Source organism: Marmota monax, unplaced genomic scaffold (assembly GCF_021218885.2).
Source record: "Marmota monax isolate L192 unplaced genomic scaffold, Marmota_monax_Labrador192_F-V1.1 WCK01_AAM20220418_F8-fsc00131, whole genome shotgun sequence".
Classification (NCBI taxonomy): Eukaryota; Metazoa; Chordata; class Mammalia; order Rodentia; family Sciuridae; genus Marmota; species Marmota monax.
Genome location: NW_026693141.1, coordinates 4,991,820 through 5,012,283, shown reverse-complemented (window position 1 = coordinate 5,012,283; position 20,464 = coordinate 4,991,820). Strand labels below are relative to the sequence as shown.

The window sequence follows — 20,464 nt, the reverse complement described above, 5'->3', positions numbered from 1 at the left end:
GTTTATGTAGATTAGATAAGGGTTGTAGATTTCATTTCTGCTAACAAATCATGTCCTTTACCACTTTCTGATTTTTATATAGGAACCCTCATCTCTTTTTATACTAAGCCTCAAGTTTTAGCTTAGAAAAATGAACTTCTTGGGTGAAAGGGCCAAATGGGACTTTGTAATTGATTCCCTGATCTAACCTTGGCCTCCAACAGGGGAAGAAGGTGAAATGAAGGTATAAATTTCCCTTTGCAAATCCTTTCCCCAAGTTACCTTAGTTACCAGAAAAAAATTTTCCATTACAGGGTTCTGTGGACTGCCCCACTCTGGAGTTTGAATATGGAGATGCAGATGGGCATGCAGCAGAGTTGTCAGGTATGAAATATATGGGTCACTAGGAAGTGGAACAATAACCAGGAGGAGAGGAAAGTGCCTGTGATCTCTGGCAGCTTCTCTGGTTTCAGCAAGTGGCTGTTGAACAAAGGCTCTTCTCCACATTGCTTTTCCTCTCCATTCTCTAGTGGTAATTATCTCTGTGTTTGTTTTCATATTGTCTTTTGTGAATTCTCTTTGGCTATAGTGTTCTTTCTGCTCACCCTTATTTATTTGTTTTGGTACATTTTCAAATCAGATTTTTCTTCACCTTCTTCCCATCAACTTCTTTCTCTTCATGTCTTTGCATGCCCATTCTTTCTGCTACCCTCTCTTTATCCCTTAATCTCTCTTTCTCTTAAGCTTCTCTAACCTTCATCTTTCTCCCTTCCATTAATACCTGCCCCTCATGAAAATCTCAGCAATGTCTAAAGAAAATTCTAGACAACTGGCCAGCTGAGCAAGACTAGACATGTCACCTGCAGCCATCACAGCAGAGCTCTGCCTTTGAATGTTTGTGAGTTGGAGTTAAGTGATCCCATTCTTCTTTCACTTTGGGCTGCTTCTCTGTCTGGATTTTTAGCTTAGGGTAAACGTGACCTCACATTAAGGGCCTCAGTGTTACACATGTTATGAATATTAGTTATTAATAAACGAGCTTCAGTGGAGATGGTACAGAAGTTAAATATTCTGTTACATGGAAGTGAGACTTTGAAACATACTTTTTCAGAGTAAAAAGACAAACATTTTAAAAGAAGTTTCTGTGAATAAGCACAGGGAATAAATTTTGTCATGAGTGACAGAGAAATAGAGAGCTAAGCTTAATAATGAACAATGGATTCAAATCCAGAATATGTATGTTTATATGTATGTATGTATATTAGAGAGAGAGGGATGGCCAAAGAAGTGATGAACAACCCAGTAGAGAAGTGAACAAAGAATATGAATATGAATTCATAGAAGAGAAAACTAAATGGTCAGTAATTATATGAGTATCTGGGGTGTAATTCAGTGGTTGAGTGTTTTCCTAGCATGCAATCAGTCCCCAGCACCACAAAAATAAACAAACATATGAAAAGATGTTCAGCTTCATTAGTAAATGGGGAAAGGCAAAATAATGAGATATAACTTCACAGTATTCATATTGCAAAACTTAAAAGCCTAAGATTGGTGAGGATGCAAAGAAATGAGCATTTTTCTGCACTGCTATGTATAGCAGTATAGGGAAGCTAAATATAAAGTTGGAAGGCAATTGGACTTGAACTTACTATCTTCCTGCCCCAGCCTTCTGAATCAATGGGATTATAGGCATGTACCACCATGCTTACTTAGATAAAATATTTTCAAACAGAACAATATAATGTGTTGTTTACAGCTGCATACAAATCATATCTAATAAAATTGAAAATATAAAATCTATTATGACCCAGTAATTCTATTAGATATATATTCTAAAGAACCTTACACTTGGGCACAAGAAAATGTACAAAGATGTTTATTACAGTCTTGTTTATAATTCTGAAAATTTTAAATCAATCTAAAATACCCATCAGTAGGGGAATGGATAAGCTATAGTATATCAGTGTTATAGTCTACTTGTCAGGAGCTGCTCTGGAAATAAATACCCTTAAGTCCTGAGCAAGAGATACTGAACAATTATTGCACCCCACAATAACTTGGGTTTTACCTCTGCTTAGGAGTAGGCGTTACCTCATGGGGTTAAGTTACCCTCACCTATTCCTTTGTAATCCTACCCCTTCTGCCTTCTTTGGATAGAATGTCCTAAGAAACAGCTTCCTCTCAAATAAAAGCCCACTTCCGAACTGCTCTCTCTCTCTCATCAGCCTCTCGGGATCTTCTCTTGCCCCCCTTTTTGGGGAGCCTGAGGCCGGGAGCCAGGGAAAGCCGTCCTGAAGCTTATAAAAGGTATTCTGTGTCTGTGTGGTATTTTGCATCACCCCAAATTCACACAAGTGACTTTAGTTCAGCATGGGCAGCAGTCTACACTGTAGCCATTAATATAGTTGATCTGTATCAACATGCTTCTATATCAATAAATGCTAAAAACAAAAGTTGGTGGAAAGCAGTGACAGCACAATTTATACAATATGATACTGTTTTAGATAAAAACATTTTTGTACTTGGGTTTGAACTCAGGGGTACTCTACCACTGAGCTCCATCCCCAACCTTTTTTATTTTTTATTTTGAGTCAGGGTCTCATGAAATTGCCTAGGCTGGACTCAAACTTACTATCCTCCTGCCTCAACCTCTTGAGTTACTGGGATTATAGGTGTGTGCCACTAGATAAAATCTTTTCAAACAAAACAATATCATATGATGTTTACAGATATACACATGTGTAGTAAAAGTATAAAAGTGGAGATGTGAGGGGCTGGGGCTGGGGCTCAGCAGCAGTGCACTTACCTGGCATGTGTGAGCACTGGTTCAGTTCTCAGCACCGCATATAAATAAATAAAATGAAGGTCTATCAACATCTAAAAAAAATTTTTTTAAAAGTATACATGTGAAGGATACACACCAATTTTATTATAGTGATTACTTCTAGAGAAGGGAATAAAAGACTGGGGAGCAGTCTGAAGCAAATATAGCAAATGTTAACATTTGTTTAATCTGGGTAGAAGATACACAGGTGTCTTAAATGTGTTTTTACTTATCTGTATATGAAATCTTGAGATCTAAAACTTAAAAAATAAGAACTTTAAAAATCAACAACAGACACTAGTATGGCAATATGTAAATCAATGGATGTGTAACTGATGTGATTCTGCAATCTGTGTATGGGGTGAAGGTGGGAGTTCATAACCCACTTGAATCAAAGTGTGGAATATGATATGTCAAGAAATTTGTAATGTTTTGAACAACCCACAATAAAAAATTTAAAAAAAAAAATCAAAGCCCAGTACCTAAGAGCTTTTGCTTATTTTTCTCCTATTCAAGTACTAACCAAGTCCAATTCTTCTTAGCTTCCAAGATCAAATGAGATTGGGCATATTCAGGGTGGTATGGCCATGGACAAGCCTTGTTCACATTTCTGACTGGGCTTGTAGTGCTCTACTCATAAAAAAAATAGTGTTGGGGTGTAGCTCAATGGTAGAGAACTTGTGTAAATTCAATCCCCAGCACTGCAAAAAGAAAAAAGAAAGAAAGAAAAAAATTAAGTCACAGTGAAATCTTTGCCTGCCTACATATGCCTGTAGTCCCAACTACTTGGAAAGCTGAGGCAGGGGGACCATTTGAGCCCAGAGGTTCAAGACCAGCCTGAGCAACTTAGTGAGACCCTGGTTCAAAAAATATATAAGATATATAATATCCACATTCTCCACTAATGACTAAACTATTTAAGATTCAGAGATGAGATTTGCTTCTGGTCACTCCCAGATTCTGGAACTTGGGACTCAGAAGCTCTGACAAGGTGTTTCTCATTAGACAGCTGACTGAAATATAAAGGAATTTCTCTTTTTTGTAATTATCTCTGACAGGGGAGTGGGGAATAGAGATTTTAAGGAACTCTTGTTAATCACCTATTGATTTTTAAAAACTCAGTTCTTTATCTTCTATAAGACAAGGGTACAGGTAGAATGTTCTAGAATTTGTGTATTTATAGGAATGAACATTTTTATTCTCAAGCTTTCTGCATTTTATATTAGAGACTATTGTTAGTTAAATTAGGTTTTCCTGAGCATAATCAGCCCTTTGGCAACCATAACTGCTTTCTACATGGTTTGCTGCCCAGGTGGCTATGGACAGAAATCTAAACTTTTATACCTTTCAAGGAAACACATCAGGGAGAGGGTGAACTGGCTCCAACCCTGAAGAGCAATCAGCAGGTATTTTTTCAGTCCTTGTGCTGGCTTCCTGAACAACACAAGGATCTTTCCACTAAATTTCAGGAGTTGTATTGCCTTTCTCTTCTGTAGAGATAGGATAGTTCCATTCTGGGTTGACAAAATAGAATGGGTGACGGCCCTAAGAAACAGGAGGGATGACTTTAAACCTTCTGTGCTCCAACCCTCCTCCTGGTCCTCACCAAATGTCGAAGGCTGCCTTCTCTACTGCAGCAGCCAGCTGGCAGGAGGAGGACAGGTTTGATGGTTTAATCACCCAGGGACACAAGTGGCTATTTTTAACTGCTCTGAAAGGGAGGAAGCTGGCTCTGAATTGAATTGGACACAGGAATGTGTTGGAAGTTTAGCTCTTTCATGCCACCCTCTCCACCTTGCCCTCCCGCTTTTTTTTTTGGGGGGGGGGCAGGTACTGGGGATTGGACCCAGGAATGCTTAACCACTGGACCACATCCCCAGCCCCCCTCCTTTTTTTTAATTTGGGAAAGGGTCTCACTAAGTTGCTTAAGACCTTTCTGAGTTGCTGAAGCTGGCTTCAAACTTGCGATCCTCCTACCTCAGCCTTCCCAGTTACTGGGATTATAGGCATGCACCACTGCGCCTGGCCTCAGTCCCTTTCTTTAGGGTCTCCCAAATGTGACCCTGTTCTGTCTTTCCTGCCACAGAATTGTATAGCTACACTGAGAACCTGGAATTCACCACTAACAGGAGATGCTTTGAAGAAGACTTCAAGACTCAAGGTGATCCCAGACCCATACTCATAGAGACATGATTTTTTCCCTCCATGATATCCCAGTCTGATCTATTAAAAGGCTGTAGCAAAATATAACTCTTCAGCTTCCTCCCCCATGACCACATACTCTTGTACGTGGGATACAGGATTCTCTATATCTCAAATAAAGAGGTAATGGGGTAGAAGCAAGAGAATCTTGAGCTGGGCTTCTTTCCCTGGTATAAGGGTCCAAGAGAACAGAGGGGTGGTAAGGCAAGGCTGGACTAGTGCCCTTTTGCCTGATGGAACCTCATGCCTATCTTAGTCTTTGACATTAATGTTTAACCTCTGCCTCTAACTCTGCCCCACTCTCAATAGCAATTTTTTGTGCCCACACTATGGTATCTTCAGATCTCTATTTTCTTACTTGGTAAAAGGCAATTCAATTTTCAATTCAACAAATGTGTGGTGAGTATGTGTTATATTAGATGCAGGAATCCGGGAGAAGATAAATTTTCCACTTCTACAAAGAGGTTATGGTTTATAGCAATGGGAAGATGTATACAAAACTAGTTGAGTCCAAGAGAAAAATAGTAAATGTCATAGAAAAATAAAATATCTTAGGAGCAGAGTCTTTGACTGGAGCATTAGTGTAAAAGAGGTCATCTTGTATCGGGCCTTTAAGGATGATTAGGAGTTAGGTATGGATGGAGATAGCAGGAACTCCTTGAGAAAGGCAGAAAAATAGGACAGAATAGGCTCTGTGTATGTGTAAGACTGAGAAAATTTTGACGATGAGGCTACAGAATGGGTTCAGCACAGAACATTTTGGGTCCTTTTCCTGTTCCTTTTTCTTTCTTAGCTCAATAAGAAAAACTTTGGGCTGGGGATATAGCTTATTGATAGAGCACTTGCCTAGCACGTGTGAGGCCCTGGGTTTTTTGTTTTTTGTTTTTTTTTTCCCAGCACTACAAAACATAACTAATTAGGAAAACTTTTGGAAAAAATAATTGTTAGGGGGGCTGGGGTTGTGGCTCAGTGGTAGAGCATGCGCCTCTCACGTGTGAGACCCTGGGTTTGATCCTCAGCACCACATAAAAATAAATAAATGAAATAAAAACATTGCGTCCATGTATAACTAAAAAAAAAAAAATTAAAAAAAAAAAAAAGAATTGTTAGGGGCTGAGATCAGAGGTGCTATCAGGAGCCTTTCTGGGAAGGGTTGGCAATAGCCAATACTGTATGTATATGGTCTTTTATTCCCAGTGCAAGGGAAGGAATGGCTGGAGTTGGAAGAAGATGCCCAAAAGACCTATGTGATGGGACTTCTGGACCGGCTGGAAGTGGTCAGTAGGGAGCGGCGACTGAAGGTGGCCAGGGCTGTTCTGTATCTGGCCCAAGGTGAGTACCAACTATTTCTAGAGACAAGTAGAGGCTGAGGAGGGAAGTGGAATGAGGCAAACTGTGCTAGGAAAGCAAGTTCCGCTTGCCTCTTAAGGACACATCTTGCCATGGGCTAGGAATAACCCACACTTATAAGGAAAATAAATCGGTGTCGGGTACTATTCTGGATCCCTTGGGATATGCCCTTATTAGGCATGTCAGAATTTCTTATGGGATTCTTTTTTCCTAATTTGGACTGTAAGCATATGTGAAGATTACCAAGAGAGTCAGTGTGGTCAAAGCTGACAGTGTACCACCAGCTAAGCATAGAGATGTCTTTCAGTTGTTTGTAGGCCCCAACACTGAAGGAAGGCAAGGGTATATCACAGATCACACATGGACACTCTGCATGGTTTCTTGTTGGCATTTTGAAGATTCAAGCCAACATAGCAACAGGAAGGGATGCTGTGAGTAATTTGGTGACGATTAGAACTAATTGAGATTAATTGGGGAACTCTTCCCAGAAGAGACCTGTTAGCCAGGTGTTGGAAAGGAAAAGGAGATAGATAGCCTACCTGGAGTAGTGAAAATAAGCCCTGAGATCAAATATAAGGATTGTTAGCAAACCAACTAGTTGGGAAATTGTAAAAGAAAAAATAAATGGAGAAGAAAGAAGATGGACATTGAGTAAAGGAAAAACTATAACAAATAAGGTGGTGCCACCCCATCTCTTGGGTTTGATGCTCTGACTAGTGGCCAATATGGAAGTATTTTTGCCTAAGGATATTCTCTGCAGCCCACACAAGGCAGCCAGGAAGTGTAGGTAATTAATATGCTTCATGAGTCCAGCAGACCTCATAAAATGACTGACAGTAGTAAGTAGATGAAAAGCCTGATTATCTCACCCCTCTTGGATGGAATACTTCTGAGTTGTTTTATAGAGTTCCAGAGCTTACTCTGGGGTTGAGTGTTTTGGGCTGCCTTCTCTATCTCATTTCTCTACTCCTCTACTGATTATTCCCAAATAAACTACTTGAATTTCAGTCCTTACTTATCTCAGGATCTGCAACTGGGGAAACCCAAACTTAAGACTCCCTTGTTGAGTACTTTGGACCTAACCCTGGAGACTACCTCACCTCTCCCCTTACTCATTTGATGAAATTCTTCAGGGTTTTGAAGTTCTGCCCTACATTTGTTAGTCTATTTATTAGGCAGGGTATTAGAGAAAAGCCTTAAGACCATGGGGCAAGGTGGAAAGAACTGGGATACCTGTCCCTGCTCAACCTCTATGGCAATTGTCTGGTCCTTTAGGCACTTTTGGGGAATGTGATTCAGAGGTTGATGTGCTACACTGGTCCAGGTACAACTGCTTCCTGCTCTATCAGATGGGGACCTTCTCGGCCTTCCTGGAGCTACTCCACATGGAAATCGAGTGAGAAACCTTAGGGGAGGGGCTGGCCTAGATAACCCTCTTCTTTGATGGTACCTCATGTTCTATGATGATTTCCTTAGTAGAGACACCTATAGGAGCTGGGTCTACTCAGCTCAAAGTTCACTGAAAGTTCCTTTCCATCTGGCCATTTCCTAATATTCTGTCCTCCATTCTTGAAGTTGTGTTCAGCCCCAGCTTTTGCCCCAACTATAGCTTCAGTCCTGGAACCTATCCTGGTTGGGCTTCCTTTTTATCTAAGAACTTTTTCATCTCAGCCAAATTCTGGAATTCATGAAGGAAGCTGTTCTACCTTCATGAATATAACCCAAGAGGAACAGGACCAATTCTTGTCATTGTGCCCAATTCTTCCTAGAGTTTATAGCTCTAGCAGTGGCTTTATCTGCTGCTACTACAGTCACCCCTCATTTTGTCTCATGTCTGTCACCCACCAGTTTAGATGGGGTAAAATCTACTTCTTATTCATCAGGTATTGCTTAGCATCTGTTTTGTGTCCAGCACAGTGCAAGGAAGGCATATTGGGGATCATAAGAGGAATGATATCACAGAACCCACCTTGCCTGTCTTCACCACAGGTGAAGGTTTGCTGAGGTGACAAGGGAATACTATGAACTCGCTTACTTTAGACCAGTTTCATTAGTGTCTGCATAGCCAGGGAATGACAGATGTTCTTGTTTATGTGCATGATAAGTGGGAGCTTAGGAAGAAAGTAGGCCTTATGGATTTCTGTTGTCTTCCTCCTCCCCGGCAGCAACAGCCAGGCCTGTAGCAGTGCTATTCGGAAACCAGCTGTCTCCATTGCTGATAGCACAGAGCTCCGGTAAGTAAGACTGACTGTGAGTTTGAGACAGGGACATGTTTAGCACCAGGTTACCCTTTCCCCAAATCCTACCACTAGGAAGTTGCCCTTTAACTAGTCTTCTTGGGTTGGACTCCCACTGGGGAGGTCTCCCATCTCTGGGGTCTCTGACTACAAGCTGAGAACTGTCTTGGAAACCTCATGTGACTCTTCTGTAACAGGGTACTGCTGAGTGTCATGTACCTAATGGTGGAAAATATCCGCCTGGAGCGAGAGACAGACCCCTATGGGTGGAGGACAGCACGGGAGACCTTCCGCACTGAATTGAGTAAGAAGTGGCTGCGCTCAAGAAAGGGTTGGAATGGAGTGCTAATGATGGAGGGGAGCAGAACATCTGCCCAGGACAGGAACATAGTCTTTTTATTTTTCCTTTTTCTTTTTAAAATGAACATACTTTCTTTTGGGATAGATACTACATGGCAAGCATAAGGACTGGGCTTGATTGTCCATTCCCCTGTGTCTATGAGCGAGGACTAGTCATAACTTCTCCATGCCTTGTTTTATGTGCTTAGAAGTGGGGATAGCTATCCCTTTCCCATTCCATGAATCCTACATGAAAAAATGAGTTGAACCTCTTTGAAAACTGACCTCTTTTCAAATGTAATGGTCATCTAACAGGGATAGGATGTGAAGGCATTTGTTTGTTTGTACCAGGGATTGAACTCAGGGGCTCTCAACCACTGAGCCACATACCCAGCCCTATTTTGTATTTTATTCAGTGACAGGGTCTCACTGAGTTGCTTAGTGTCTCGCCATTGTTGAGTCTGGCTTTGACCTTATGATCCTCCTGCCTCAGCCTTCTGAGGTGCTGGGATTACAGGCATGTGCCACCTCACCTGGCTTGCATGAGGTTTTTTAAATACATTTATTGATGTGGGAAAGTGAAATGTGTTCCACGAAATACCTCAATTCCTTCAGCCAGAAAGCAATATCCTCATAAATGCCAAAATGACTGTTTGGCATTTATCCACAAAACATCACCCTAAGCTCTTGGAGTCAAGTCATTTTACCTCTATAGCTTCCCTTTCTGCTCTTGAGGGCCTTCCCTCTGAGTCTCACTAAGACTCATTCTCAGGACCAAAGACTCTGGTATTCTTCAGAGTAGGCAAGCACTTTCCTTAGTGGGTTCAAAATCAGGGATACAGGGGCAGGGTTTCAGCTACTTTGTCCTCATTTTCTCACTTGTCTTTCTTTACACTTCCAGGCTTCTCCATGCATAATGAGGAACCTTTTGCCCTTCTGCTCTTCTCCATGGTTACCAAGTTCTGCAGTGGCCTAGCCCCCCACTTTCCCATTAAAAAGGTCCTTCTTCTGCTCTGGAAAGTGGTTATGGTGAGTCGCCGATCCTTCCCATTCCATCTCATCAGATCAGCAATGCATAACCTCAATTTCTTCTAGTCTGATTCCACGAGCTAGAGCTAGGCAGCAGAATGACCAGCTGTTAGCCAATAGCTAAGAAGACGTGGTAACAAAGCCATCCTAAAGACATCAGATATTCTATATCAGAGCAGGTTACTGTTTCTATTGGACAAATGTGAGATGCCACTCCATGAGCTGGAGTATTAATGGCACCTTCCCCTTATAGAGCTAATGTTTCATGGAATGAATACTGGCTGAAAATTAGGAGAAATAGTTCTATTCATTCTAAGGAACCTTGGGAAATTCTGTGTCTCAGTTTCTTTAGCTATAAAATGTTGGGACTAGTGCCTGCACTCCCTCCAGATAAACAAAGGATTTTTTTTTTTTTTTTTTTACAAAATGAAGTTCTGGTAAGTATATGATTGCAAGTATATTCAACTAATCTTCATCTCTGGCTCCCATTCCACAGGACTGCCTGATCAACATACCCTTCAGGCAGACCTCATAGGGGGAACTGTCATTTGATTGCAGAGGAAATTAATTCTGTGGGCTCATAACATCTTCATGAGCCTCTTAAAAAGTAAGATTAAAAAAAAAAAAAAACAATCCAGGTTTAGTGGCACACACCTGTAATGCCAGCAACTCTCGGGGCTGTGGCAGGAAGATCACAAGTTCAAAGCCAGCCTCAAGCAACTTAGTTAGGCCCTAAACAACTTACTGAGATCCTGTCTCAAAAACTAAAAAAGACTGGGAATGTGACTCAGTGGTTAAGTGCCCCTGGGTTCTATCCCTGGTTCCAAAAACAAATAAAAGTAAATTAAAATAATTTATGAAAAGGTAAGCTCAAGTGGGAAATTTTTAATAAACCAAGATCATTTTCTGTTTTTTCAGGGGAGGCTCCCAGGAATTCCCTTTCTAACTTCTGTTTCCAACCCTGGATCAGTAAATAGAGGTTTATCCTGACCTCTGAGCTCCTTAGACTGAAATGGGAACCATGTCTGCCCCTTGCTGTTTTACTACTTCCTTATTTAGAAGGGAATCTGAAGAGACTGGAGATTTTGACTTTTTCTTTCAATCCATGTTTCCCTGACCTTACTATCTCTGACTTCCCGCCCTTCCTCTCTCTTCTCTGCCCCTTTCCATGTTTTTACACTTTTAGTTTACCCTTGGTGGATTTGAGCATCTGCAGGCTCTCAAAATAAAGAAGCGGGCAGAATTGGGCCTGCCTCCACTGGCCGAGGACAGTATCCAGGTGGTGAAGAGCATGCGTGCTGCCTCCCCACCCTCTTACACTCTTGACCTGGGGGAATCTCAGCTGGCACCACCACCCTCCAAGCTGCGAGGCCGTCGTGGTTCTCGAAGGGTATGGACCAAAGCATATAGTAGCACTGCAACATTGGGTGGCCAAGAATCAAGATTCTAAACCATTCTGGGTATGGTAGGAAAGGGAAGTAAATTACCTGGCTTCTGCTCCAGGTGGGCCCTGTGATCAACCCAAAACCTTAGAATCTCTACTTTGTCCTCTATACTCAGCCCTGACAGGCCCCTGTGCTGTCCTTGATGGAACTCTGTGATATCATATCATGGCCATGAGTTCTTCAGGATCATTGATGTGGACCTCAATGAATGAAGTTCCTAAGCATCCTGAACATCATTTGGGGTAGAGTCCTGGGGATATGGAACCTGAAAGGGGCTACCAGCAAATTCATGTCTGAGGTTAGGTACTAGCATTTTTTGGTAGCAGAAAGATTCACTCTTGAGCCAGCCATACTCTTGTCTGACCATGAAACTACAAACTTACAGTCGAGAGATGACTAGTTAAGGTTCTAGGTATAGTGTACAGTCCTGAAAAAGTCAGAATAAGTTACACTGAGACCTGGCCATGTTCCCATGAACATATCTGCCTGACCTATCTGAGTTCACCAACTAAAGATAACAGAGCCAGACAGTCATGCTTAGCAATCCAGTTTGCATTATATGCAGTGGAATTTTTTTGATCTTTGTTTTTTATTTTATAAAGTAATGCTTACTCATTGTAGAAATTTGGAACAAATATAAAAATGTGACAAAGGGAGGAAAGAAAAATCACCCACAACTTAACAACAAGAGGCAGTGACTGTTAACTTTTTGGCCTATTTCTGTCCAATCTCTTTCTATAACAAAATTTGAAATTCAGAACTTGCTTCCCTCTGCCTAGAAGCAATCTTCTGTGCTCCTCTTCCTCAGTCAGCCAGCTGGAGTATGCTTACATAAGGCAAACTAATTGAATGTTCACTTAAACAGATCATAATTTGGAAGGAAGGTTCTGGCAAAAAAATTTAAAAAGGCATCAATGCTATCTGAAAGCTAAATAACTATAACTTTAGGATTATCTATGCTGTGTTCCTAGCCACATGGTTGCCAGAGGGCTGCTTGTCCTGGGGTTGGCTACTTAGGCTATAAGGTCAAGATAAGAAACAGAATGTTTCTTACATGAGCTGGGGTCCAGTTCCATGTTCCCTAAAGTCTGGAAGGCTGTAGGAAGAGGGTGGCTTTAGACAACAGTGCTCAGGGTGAGATCTTAATGTGCTTTCCTCCCCCAACCTCCAGCAACTCCTCACTAAGCAGGATAGCCTGGATATCTACAATGAAAGGGATCTTTTCAAGACTGAGGATCCAGCCACAGAGGACGAAGAGGAATCTGCTGGTGATGGAGAACGAACCTTAGATGGAGAGTTAGACCTGCTAGAGCAGGACCCTTTGGTGCCACCTCCACCTTCACAGGGACCCCTCTCTGCTGAGAGAGTGGCCTTTCCCAAGGGCTTGCCCTGGGCCCCAAAGGTCAGGTAGGTTTTATTACACAGGGACCCTGAGCTTTGGAGTTTCAATGACCAAAGGTCCAAGGTAGAATACTCTTTTTTTTTTTAATATATTTTTTAGTTGCCAGTGGACCTTTATTTTTATTTATTTATATGTGGTGCTGAGGATTGAACCCAGTGCCTCACACATGCCAGGCTAGCGGTCTACCACTGAGCTACAACCCCAGCCCCTGGAATACTCTTTTTTCAATGCTTATTAATTTGGCCTGACAGTCAGAACTTCTGGATTTGAAGTTATCTCTGTTGATTGCCATTGTCCCCCCACTGCTCCAAGCTTCCAGTTGGAGGGGCAGGAGCCCAGAAAATTTCTTTCTCTCAATGTTTGCTTTTCTTCCCTTTTCTGGGGTTGGTCTTTCTACCATCCTCTTAGACAAAAGGACATTGAGCACTTCTTGGAGATGAGCAGGAACAAGTTCATCGGATTCACCCTGGGGCAGTAAGTGACTCTGTGGTCCAAACTGGCTGTAAAATGGTTCCTAGGGGACCAGAGGAGCAGGTGACTTGCAATGAGGGGTGTTTCAAGTAGTCATAATGTACCCTAGAACCACCAGGCCCCAGTTACTACTTTGCATTCTTTCTGTGGAAATTTTTCTTTGGGTTCCTTCCAGATTCCTCAAAGAACTCTTGTGTTTTTAGTGAGGCATAGCATCTTGAATTAACAAGTCATCTGGGCACAAATTTACTCATGGGGGTGTTAGATTAGATGAAGAAGAGGAGATTATGGTCATAACAGATCCAGTCTTCCCATGTTTCCTCACTATCATGAAAGCCTCCCACTGGCCTCTACAAAACCTAGAAGGCTTTGTTATTGGGGTTTTCATGTCAAAAGTGTCTTTGGGCTACATACCCTTTAATGTAGAAACCTATCACTGCCAGACCAAGCGAGTCTCCAAGGAATCTCCTAATTTTCAGGAAAACTTCTGTGTGCCATTGTTATCTTTGTGTTCTGAAGCAAGATGGGGGAAGCTTGCAGAAGAAAGTCCAGAGTATCAGAGGTAGATGCTGAAAGTGGCATTGTCCCTGTGACTCCAGGATGCATGGGTAGTTTTCTTTTATTTTTGAAGCTTATGGTTTGGTAATTCTGGCCTTTCACAGGGACACAGATACCTTGGTTGGATTACCCAGACCCATCCATGAGAGTGTGAAGACCCTAAAGCAGGTGACCAGGGTGGGCTCTCAATCTTCAGGGATAGGGAGCCATCAAGGCAAGTTGAATTACCAGGGTTTGGGGTACTGGGAGGAGCTCTTCTACCAGACACATTCCGGACCTTCTGCATTTCCCCTGCAGGCCTTTTGGCTAAATAGGAAAAACCAAATCCCTTTCTACTTATCCAGTTTACTGCATTCAGATAGATGAAAAAGTTTTCCTTTCTTCCTCTCATTCCTTTTCCCTATTTCCATTCTTCTCTTTCTTCCCACTCCTTGCTTCCTTTCCTTTCCTTTCACTTTTCTCTCCCCATAGGTCCGCTTACTTTCAAAGGCCCAAGATTGGGTAGAAATGTGCTCCACATCTATGTGGGTGTCAGCACAGACTACGGAGTCACCATTCCATACACACATGCATGGCCATCAAGACTCTCAGGGCAGTGGTCTAGGGGCAAAATCCTATTCTTGGCTTCCCTTAGCACTTTGTTTGAAGGTAAATGCTTAGGTATTTGCTGTTCAACAAAGGTAGAAATATGTCATACATAAAAACACTGTTTGTGAAGCACTTTGATCAGTGCTACTGATGCCAAGATTAATAAGACTCCTGCCTTCAAAGAGTTCATCTCTTTTTGGAGTAACAGACCCACAGTAGAACATTTCCTTGATAGTGAAGAAGTTAAATAATGTGATTGAGGCCTTCAGTCCTTGTCTTCTTATCTTCACCAGCACAAGTATGTCTCCATCGCAGATGTGCAGATCAAAAATGAAGAAGAACTAGAGAAATGCCCCATGTCTTTGGTGAGCCAAGGGGGTCCTGCACAGGAAGAGGGAAGAAGGGAGTCTGTCTTCAGTACTGTTACAGAGCATATATGCATGCATTGATTTAGCTTGTTGGTCTTTTACTGAGTGTCAGGCAAGACCAAGTCTCTGCTTCCATGCCATTTTAAAGTTTGGGAAGAAAGTAATGATCAGGGCTGGGGATATATAGCCCAGTGTGTATATAAGTAGAGTGCTTATCTAGTGTATAGAAGTCCCTGGATTTAATCTCCAGCACCACCAAAAAAAAAGAAGAATGGATAATACTAAGTAAATAAATGAGGCTATCAGAGAATGATAGATACAATAAAGAAAATTTAAATAGGATAACATGATAGAAGCATCTATAGTAGACTACTGTAATATACAGGTATATTTTGTAGCTTTTTTTTTTTTTTTTTTTTTTTTGGTGATGCTGGAATTGAACCCAGGGCCTTGTGTATGCAAAGCAAACCCTCTACCACCAGGCTACATCCTCAGCCCAGTAGACTACTTTAGGTTGGGGAGTCAGGGTAGGTAGAATAAAAGAATGCAGGCAGAGACTGGGCAGATCTGATGTTGAAAAGATGGTGTGTCTTTCTGTTTGCTTCTGTTTTCTTCATGAAGCATGGAGTAGGGTCAGCAGCCATTGAGAGATTATGGGCAAGGGGGTTTGAGGACAGGGAAGAAGTTAGGAAGTAGGCCTTTTGGGGAAGAGAAAGGCACACCTGCCAGGATTTCCAGGCTTTGTTGAATGCCCATTTAAGATTTATGTCCAGTAAGCCTCAGCTGAGTAATGTAGGATAGAAGGGGCCCAGTCACTCCACCCTGCTTCAGGGTCTCATGGCATTGATCCTTGCCCTGTAACAGAGGGGCCTTCATGGAGGAGGGACTGTATTTGCCAAAGATGACACTGAGGTCTAAGCAGCCTTTTGAGTATCTGCATCCCCTGCATCCCCATTCTGATAAAGACTAAGTTAGGGTCATCAAGAGGTCAGACATGCATGAAGGGCCTGGTCAGAAAGGAGAAAGTGATGTTGGTAAGACTAATGAAGAGGGAAAAATTAGTTTTCATCCACCTAAAAAGCATCCTTGTTTGTTTTCTGGCTCTCTGGCTATAGGTTACTTAACTCCCTTACTAATCCCTATTGAGCCACCTACCCCACCTTTCTGCCTCATAGAGCATTCTAGAGCTCTCCATTGATCTCAGAATGATACCATGGGAAGTGCCTCTGTGTGGGGTATCTTTTCCCAGGAATATCAACAGCCTAAGTTAAACCCATGTTTATCCAGAGTGGTTCTGTGTGCGTCCAGCAAAGTAGTAATTTGAGCCAACTCCTAGGTGGGAGTTTTGACTCTTGATCTGTCATGTGACATGGAAAGAAAAATTCTAGATAAGTTGAAAATAATGAGAAAACAAGATTCTTAGATTGTTTGGATGGGAAGAGGCCTCAGAAGGCATCCAGGCCAACCCACGGATCTGATTGAAGAGAAAACTAGGGCTCAGGGAGGAAAGGTCATTTATCCATGGTCATATAGCAAGTCATTAGCACAGCCAGGATAGCAACCTAGATCTGACTCCCACCTTGATGCTTTTTTCATTCTGCCTCTTATAACCAAGAAAATGTGGCCTTTGGTTATCCAGAAAGTGGCCTGGATAAACTGTGTTTCCTGCCATAGGGAGAAGAGGTGGTACCAGAAACACCATGTGAAATCCTTTACCAAGGCATGCTGTACAGCCTCCCCCAATACATGGTAAGGAGATGGCTGGGCCAGAACTGTCCTTCTCTGCTGCTAGAAAGAGACAGCTAAGAACCATTTCAGACTGAGCTGTCCATCGTTTGAATTTTTTCCTGAGGCTTTGCCCCACATACAGAGCATTCTCTAATTCATTAGAATTCTGAGCCTGTCTCAGAGCTCCTCTCCCTAGTCCTTCTTTGGGAGGAGTGGAGAATGAGATGGGTTCTGTATAGAATGCATTGAGGGGCCAACCTTCTAGGTAAGTATCAGAATCCTGAGATCTGCCACTATCTGTCATATCTTAGAGATCCTCAGGCTGGGAGTGGTGACAATGCTGATGTTTTTCAGGGTTAGAGAAGGAAAAAGAAAGGCAAAGTTGGGCTTATCCCTCTTCCATCTTATTTCTGTGTGTTGCCCCTCCCACTTTACTCCTTCCATTCTCCTCTTTGGAAAGAGAAATCTTGGAGCTAAATCGTATGTAAGCTCCCTTCTGGCTTCCTCCTTAGTCTTACAGGCAAACCTCAGGACTGGTCACCTCTGCACTTCTAAGGATGCTGGGGAGATTTGGTCATAGAAAGAAGAACTTAGAGAAATGCTTTGAAACACTTTTCATTGTGCTGGTGAGGGGTGGAAGAAATGTGACTTCTCCTTTTCCACTTCCCAGATTGCTCTGCTTAAGATTCTCCTGGCTGCAGCCCCAACCTCCAAGGCTAAGACAGACTCTATCAATATTTTGGCCGATGTCTTACCTGAGGAGATGCCGTGAGTACTCCCACTGGGGCAGTTGCTAGATATTATGTCTTGTCTGCAAGGCCTCTCTGTCCTACCCCACATTATTAATACAGGGATTGTCTTCAAATAGGTCTCTCCTTTCCCATCAGTATCCCCTTTTCCTGCAGGTCTTTCTACTGTGCTGTATTTAAAAACCCAGCACTGGGGGGTCTGACTTCAGTGCCAGTTATTGGCTGCCTGAGTATGTGGGTGGACATTGCTGAGAGATGAGTTTGCCAAAGAGAGAGATGGCAACAAAGAGATCAGTGGAGCTTTTCTCCAGACAAGTTTATAAGTGGGAACTCTGGGGGTTTTCCTAACATAGAAGTTCAGGTTTCCCAGGTTCTGGCTCTCTTGTGTATCATTGTATCTGACCCAAATTCCTGTGTCCTTATAGCCCTCCCTCCAACTGGGGCTACCTTCTACACTGACTTCTTTCTCCATTGTAGCATCACTGTTCTTCAGAGCATGAAACTAGGCATTGATGTAAATAGGCACAAGGAGATCATAGTAAAAAGTATTGCTGCCCTGCTCCTACTACTCCTCAAACACTTCAAACTCAACCATATCTATCAGGTGAGCATCTAGGAGCATTTCTCCACAGGACTTTGAGTGTTTTCCTGGCCCTGGTGGAGGACACAAGGGCCCTTATAGTCCCACTAAGCATCTTTTGACCTTTTCTTTTTCCTCATTGAGAGAACCCAGTTTTTGTTGTGTAAGCTTGGGATAAGGATATAGAGTGGGATGTGGGAAACTGCCCTAGAAAGATACAAATGTCGGTGTCCTTGGTAAGATAGCTCATGGTCATGGATAGGAATTCTTAGGAATATGCCCAGCCAGTTTTGAAACTATGTAAGTCAGAATTCAAATGTTCCACAAAAAGTGGGGGCAGTAAGTTGACTGTACTTTTCTGTATGTAAAGTAATTTGAGTTGTAATTCTGAATAAGGCACTGTTCTGATTCTTAAAGGCATTGAAGTCTTGTAAAGAATACAGATATAAATAGCCAGTTGTAGAGTGATAAGTACTGTGATGCAGGTAAGCATTGGCTGCTATGGAAACACCTAATCCAACTTGAGACAAAGAAGAGGTGACTTCTAACCTGAGTCCTGAAACAGATGTTAGTCAGTATATGGGAGTTGTCAGGGAAGGAGGACAGGAAGCAATTCAAGCAGAAAAGCTAATAGGTCCAGAGGGAAGAGAGAAAAGTTCTTGTAGAAACTGTAATTAAATGTTGCTGAAGTTCTGCCTGAAATAGGGGGAGATGAACACGGCCTGATGATACATGAACCATAGGAGTTGGCAGGGACAGATTGTAATAAGTAGATTGCACACAAATACTGGGTACCCATAATGTGCCTGGCACCCCTAAGCTTGTATAGGGCCTCACTTAATTCTCTCACCCCTATAAGGAAGGTCTTATTTTATTCCTGTTTTATGGGTGAAAAAAACCACAAAATTAAGAAAAGCTAAGACCCTGCTTCGTTTTCCCATGGAGGCATTGTTTGCCTTGCTAAGGAGTTTGGACTTGGTCCTGTGGGCATTACCAAGATTAGTGATAAGATGGGGGCTTCCCACCTGGGAGACTATAGGGAGGAGAGGAAGTTCATTCTTGCCCAGAGGCTTTTTCCATTTTCCTCCTAAGAAGTCAGAATCAAGCTTGCTGATAGAAGAGTAGGTCCTCGGAGTATAAGCAGGCCCCTGCAGACTTTATGACCATGGCCCTATATGCCTAAAACAGAGTATCCTTCCACTTTAGTACATTCATGACATCTTTGGGTGTGATACGGTGTTCTGGGTATTTAAACTTCTATTGATGTTTGCTGAGAAGCAACAGGGTTGGGAGGAATAAGAGTGGGTAAGAGATGGTATTCCCAGCAGAAAGAGAACAGAGAACTATGGATGTGTGTTTATGTCTGCTTCTTTTGGTGGGTGGTATGTAGATAAATAACTAGACTGGTGTGCAGCTTGATGGGCCTTGCCATTGTGTGTCAGTGTGGGTGAATCCTTACAGGGCCTGGACATAGCTCAACCTGAAAAAACTTTCTGCCCTTTGATAATGGATATGTGTTGGTTCCTCTGTCTGGGGCTTTGGAAAATACTCTGGGTCAGCTTTCAGGGAGAAAATATTGAGCAAAAGAGGGAAGTAGTTATGACACAAGCTTACTCCCCACTTCTGACCACATACACAGGGACAGAGAGCAGCTTGTTGCCATTTTGCTGATGAGGCAGAGCTAGGAGATTGAAAACACAACAGTTCTCAACCCAGTTTCTGTACTGTCCCAGGTTCTAGCTTCTTCATCTGTAGAGAAATTGTTTCTGATGCTCCTCGGTATATCATAAGCAAAACTCAGAGTGACTAGTCCCATAACACTGCTCTTTTGACCACTTTACCCCACTAGGTCTACTTGGACACAAACCCTATCTAAGTTCAAGAAAGGCAAATGGAGCCCCCATGTTCTATTGCTTATCCCATAAAAGACATCTTGGATTTCTCAGTGCAGTGTCTGTTGGCTGAAGGGCTGTTATTCATTCATTCATTAAAATTCTTAACTGATATTCTAAGTACTAGGGATAATGTAGTGTACCAGACAGACTGCAGCTGGAGCCACATTCCAGTGGTTCATTTGCTTACTATGTGCTGTCTCCATCCTGATGGAGTGATGCCAGCAGTTGCCAGGAGTAAGCTGCACCTGTCCATGCTATATCAATCACAGTTGAAATTATGAGCCAGAGGTTTGGTATGGAAAACAGCTCTCTTAGGGAGCCTTCTTTTCCTGTTGAGCTTAGGAACAAATCTCACAGCGATTCTATTTATTTGGAGTGTTTTTCGCTCTGGCTTGTTTACATTTTGCTTTTGGTCAGGAGCTTACAATGCATTGCAGGTTGTCCCTCTCCATGTAGGATGGGCTAGCAGAAGATAAATGTCATCATTTCATAGACAGGAAGACTGATAACACAAGTAGACAGTGGATATTCTTTTTTCTTTATCTGTCTTGATTTTGTTCTGTTTTGCTTTTGGTGCTGGGGGTTGAACCCAGGGCCTCACACATGCTGTACCACTGAGCTGTACCCCAACCCCAATATTCTTAGGAATGGATACTAACTGTGTACTTTTCTCTTTTTTCATACATACCTTCTATTTTCCCTGAAGTCAGTAGCTCTTTC

General features: G+C 42.3%; 1 protein-coding gene across 2 annotated transcripts in view; it reads left to right on the top strand.

The window, feature by feature from the left end:
- Strip2 (striatin interacting protein 2) overlaps nt 1-20,464 on the top strand; it is a 46,231-nt gene that overhangs the window by 4,947 nt on the left and 20,820 nt on the right. The window contains exons 2-16 of one of the 2 annotated variants that reach the window (XM_046455102.2): nt 294-363; nt 4,890-4,964; nt 6,203-6,337; nt 7,631-7,751; nt 8,521-8,589; nt 8,790-8,896; nt 9,833-9,960; nt 11,147-11,350; nt 12,577-12,812; nt 13,216-13,281; nt 13,941-14,004; nt 14,718-14,789; nt 16,467-16,541; nt 17,191-17,288; nt 17,747-17,873. In XM_046455102.2, coding sequence (XP_046311058.1) covers nt 294-363; nt 4,890-4,964; nt 6,203-6,337; nt 7,631-7,751; nt 8,521-8,589; nt 8,790-8,896; nt 9,833-9,960; nt 11,147-11,350; nt 12,577-12,812; nt 13,216-13,281; nt 13,941-14,004; nt 14,718-14,789; nt 16,467-16,541; nt 17,191-17,288; nt 17,747-17,873 — 1,647 coding nt within the window. The remainder of the gene's footprint in view (nt 1-293; nt 364-4,889; nt 4,965-6,202; nt 6,338-7,630; nt 7,752-8,520; nt 8,590-8,789; nt 8,897-9,832; nt 9,961-11,146; nt 11,351-12,576; nt 12,813-13,215; nt 13,282-13,940; nt 14,005-14,717; nt 14,790-16,466; nt 16,542-17,190; nt 17,289-17,746; nt 17,874-20,464) is intronic. The other variant, XM_058582852.1, reaches the window with a different exon arrangement.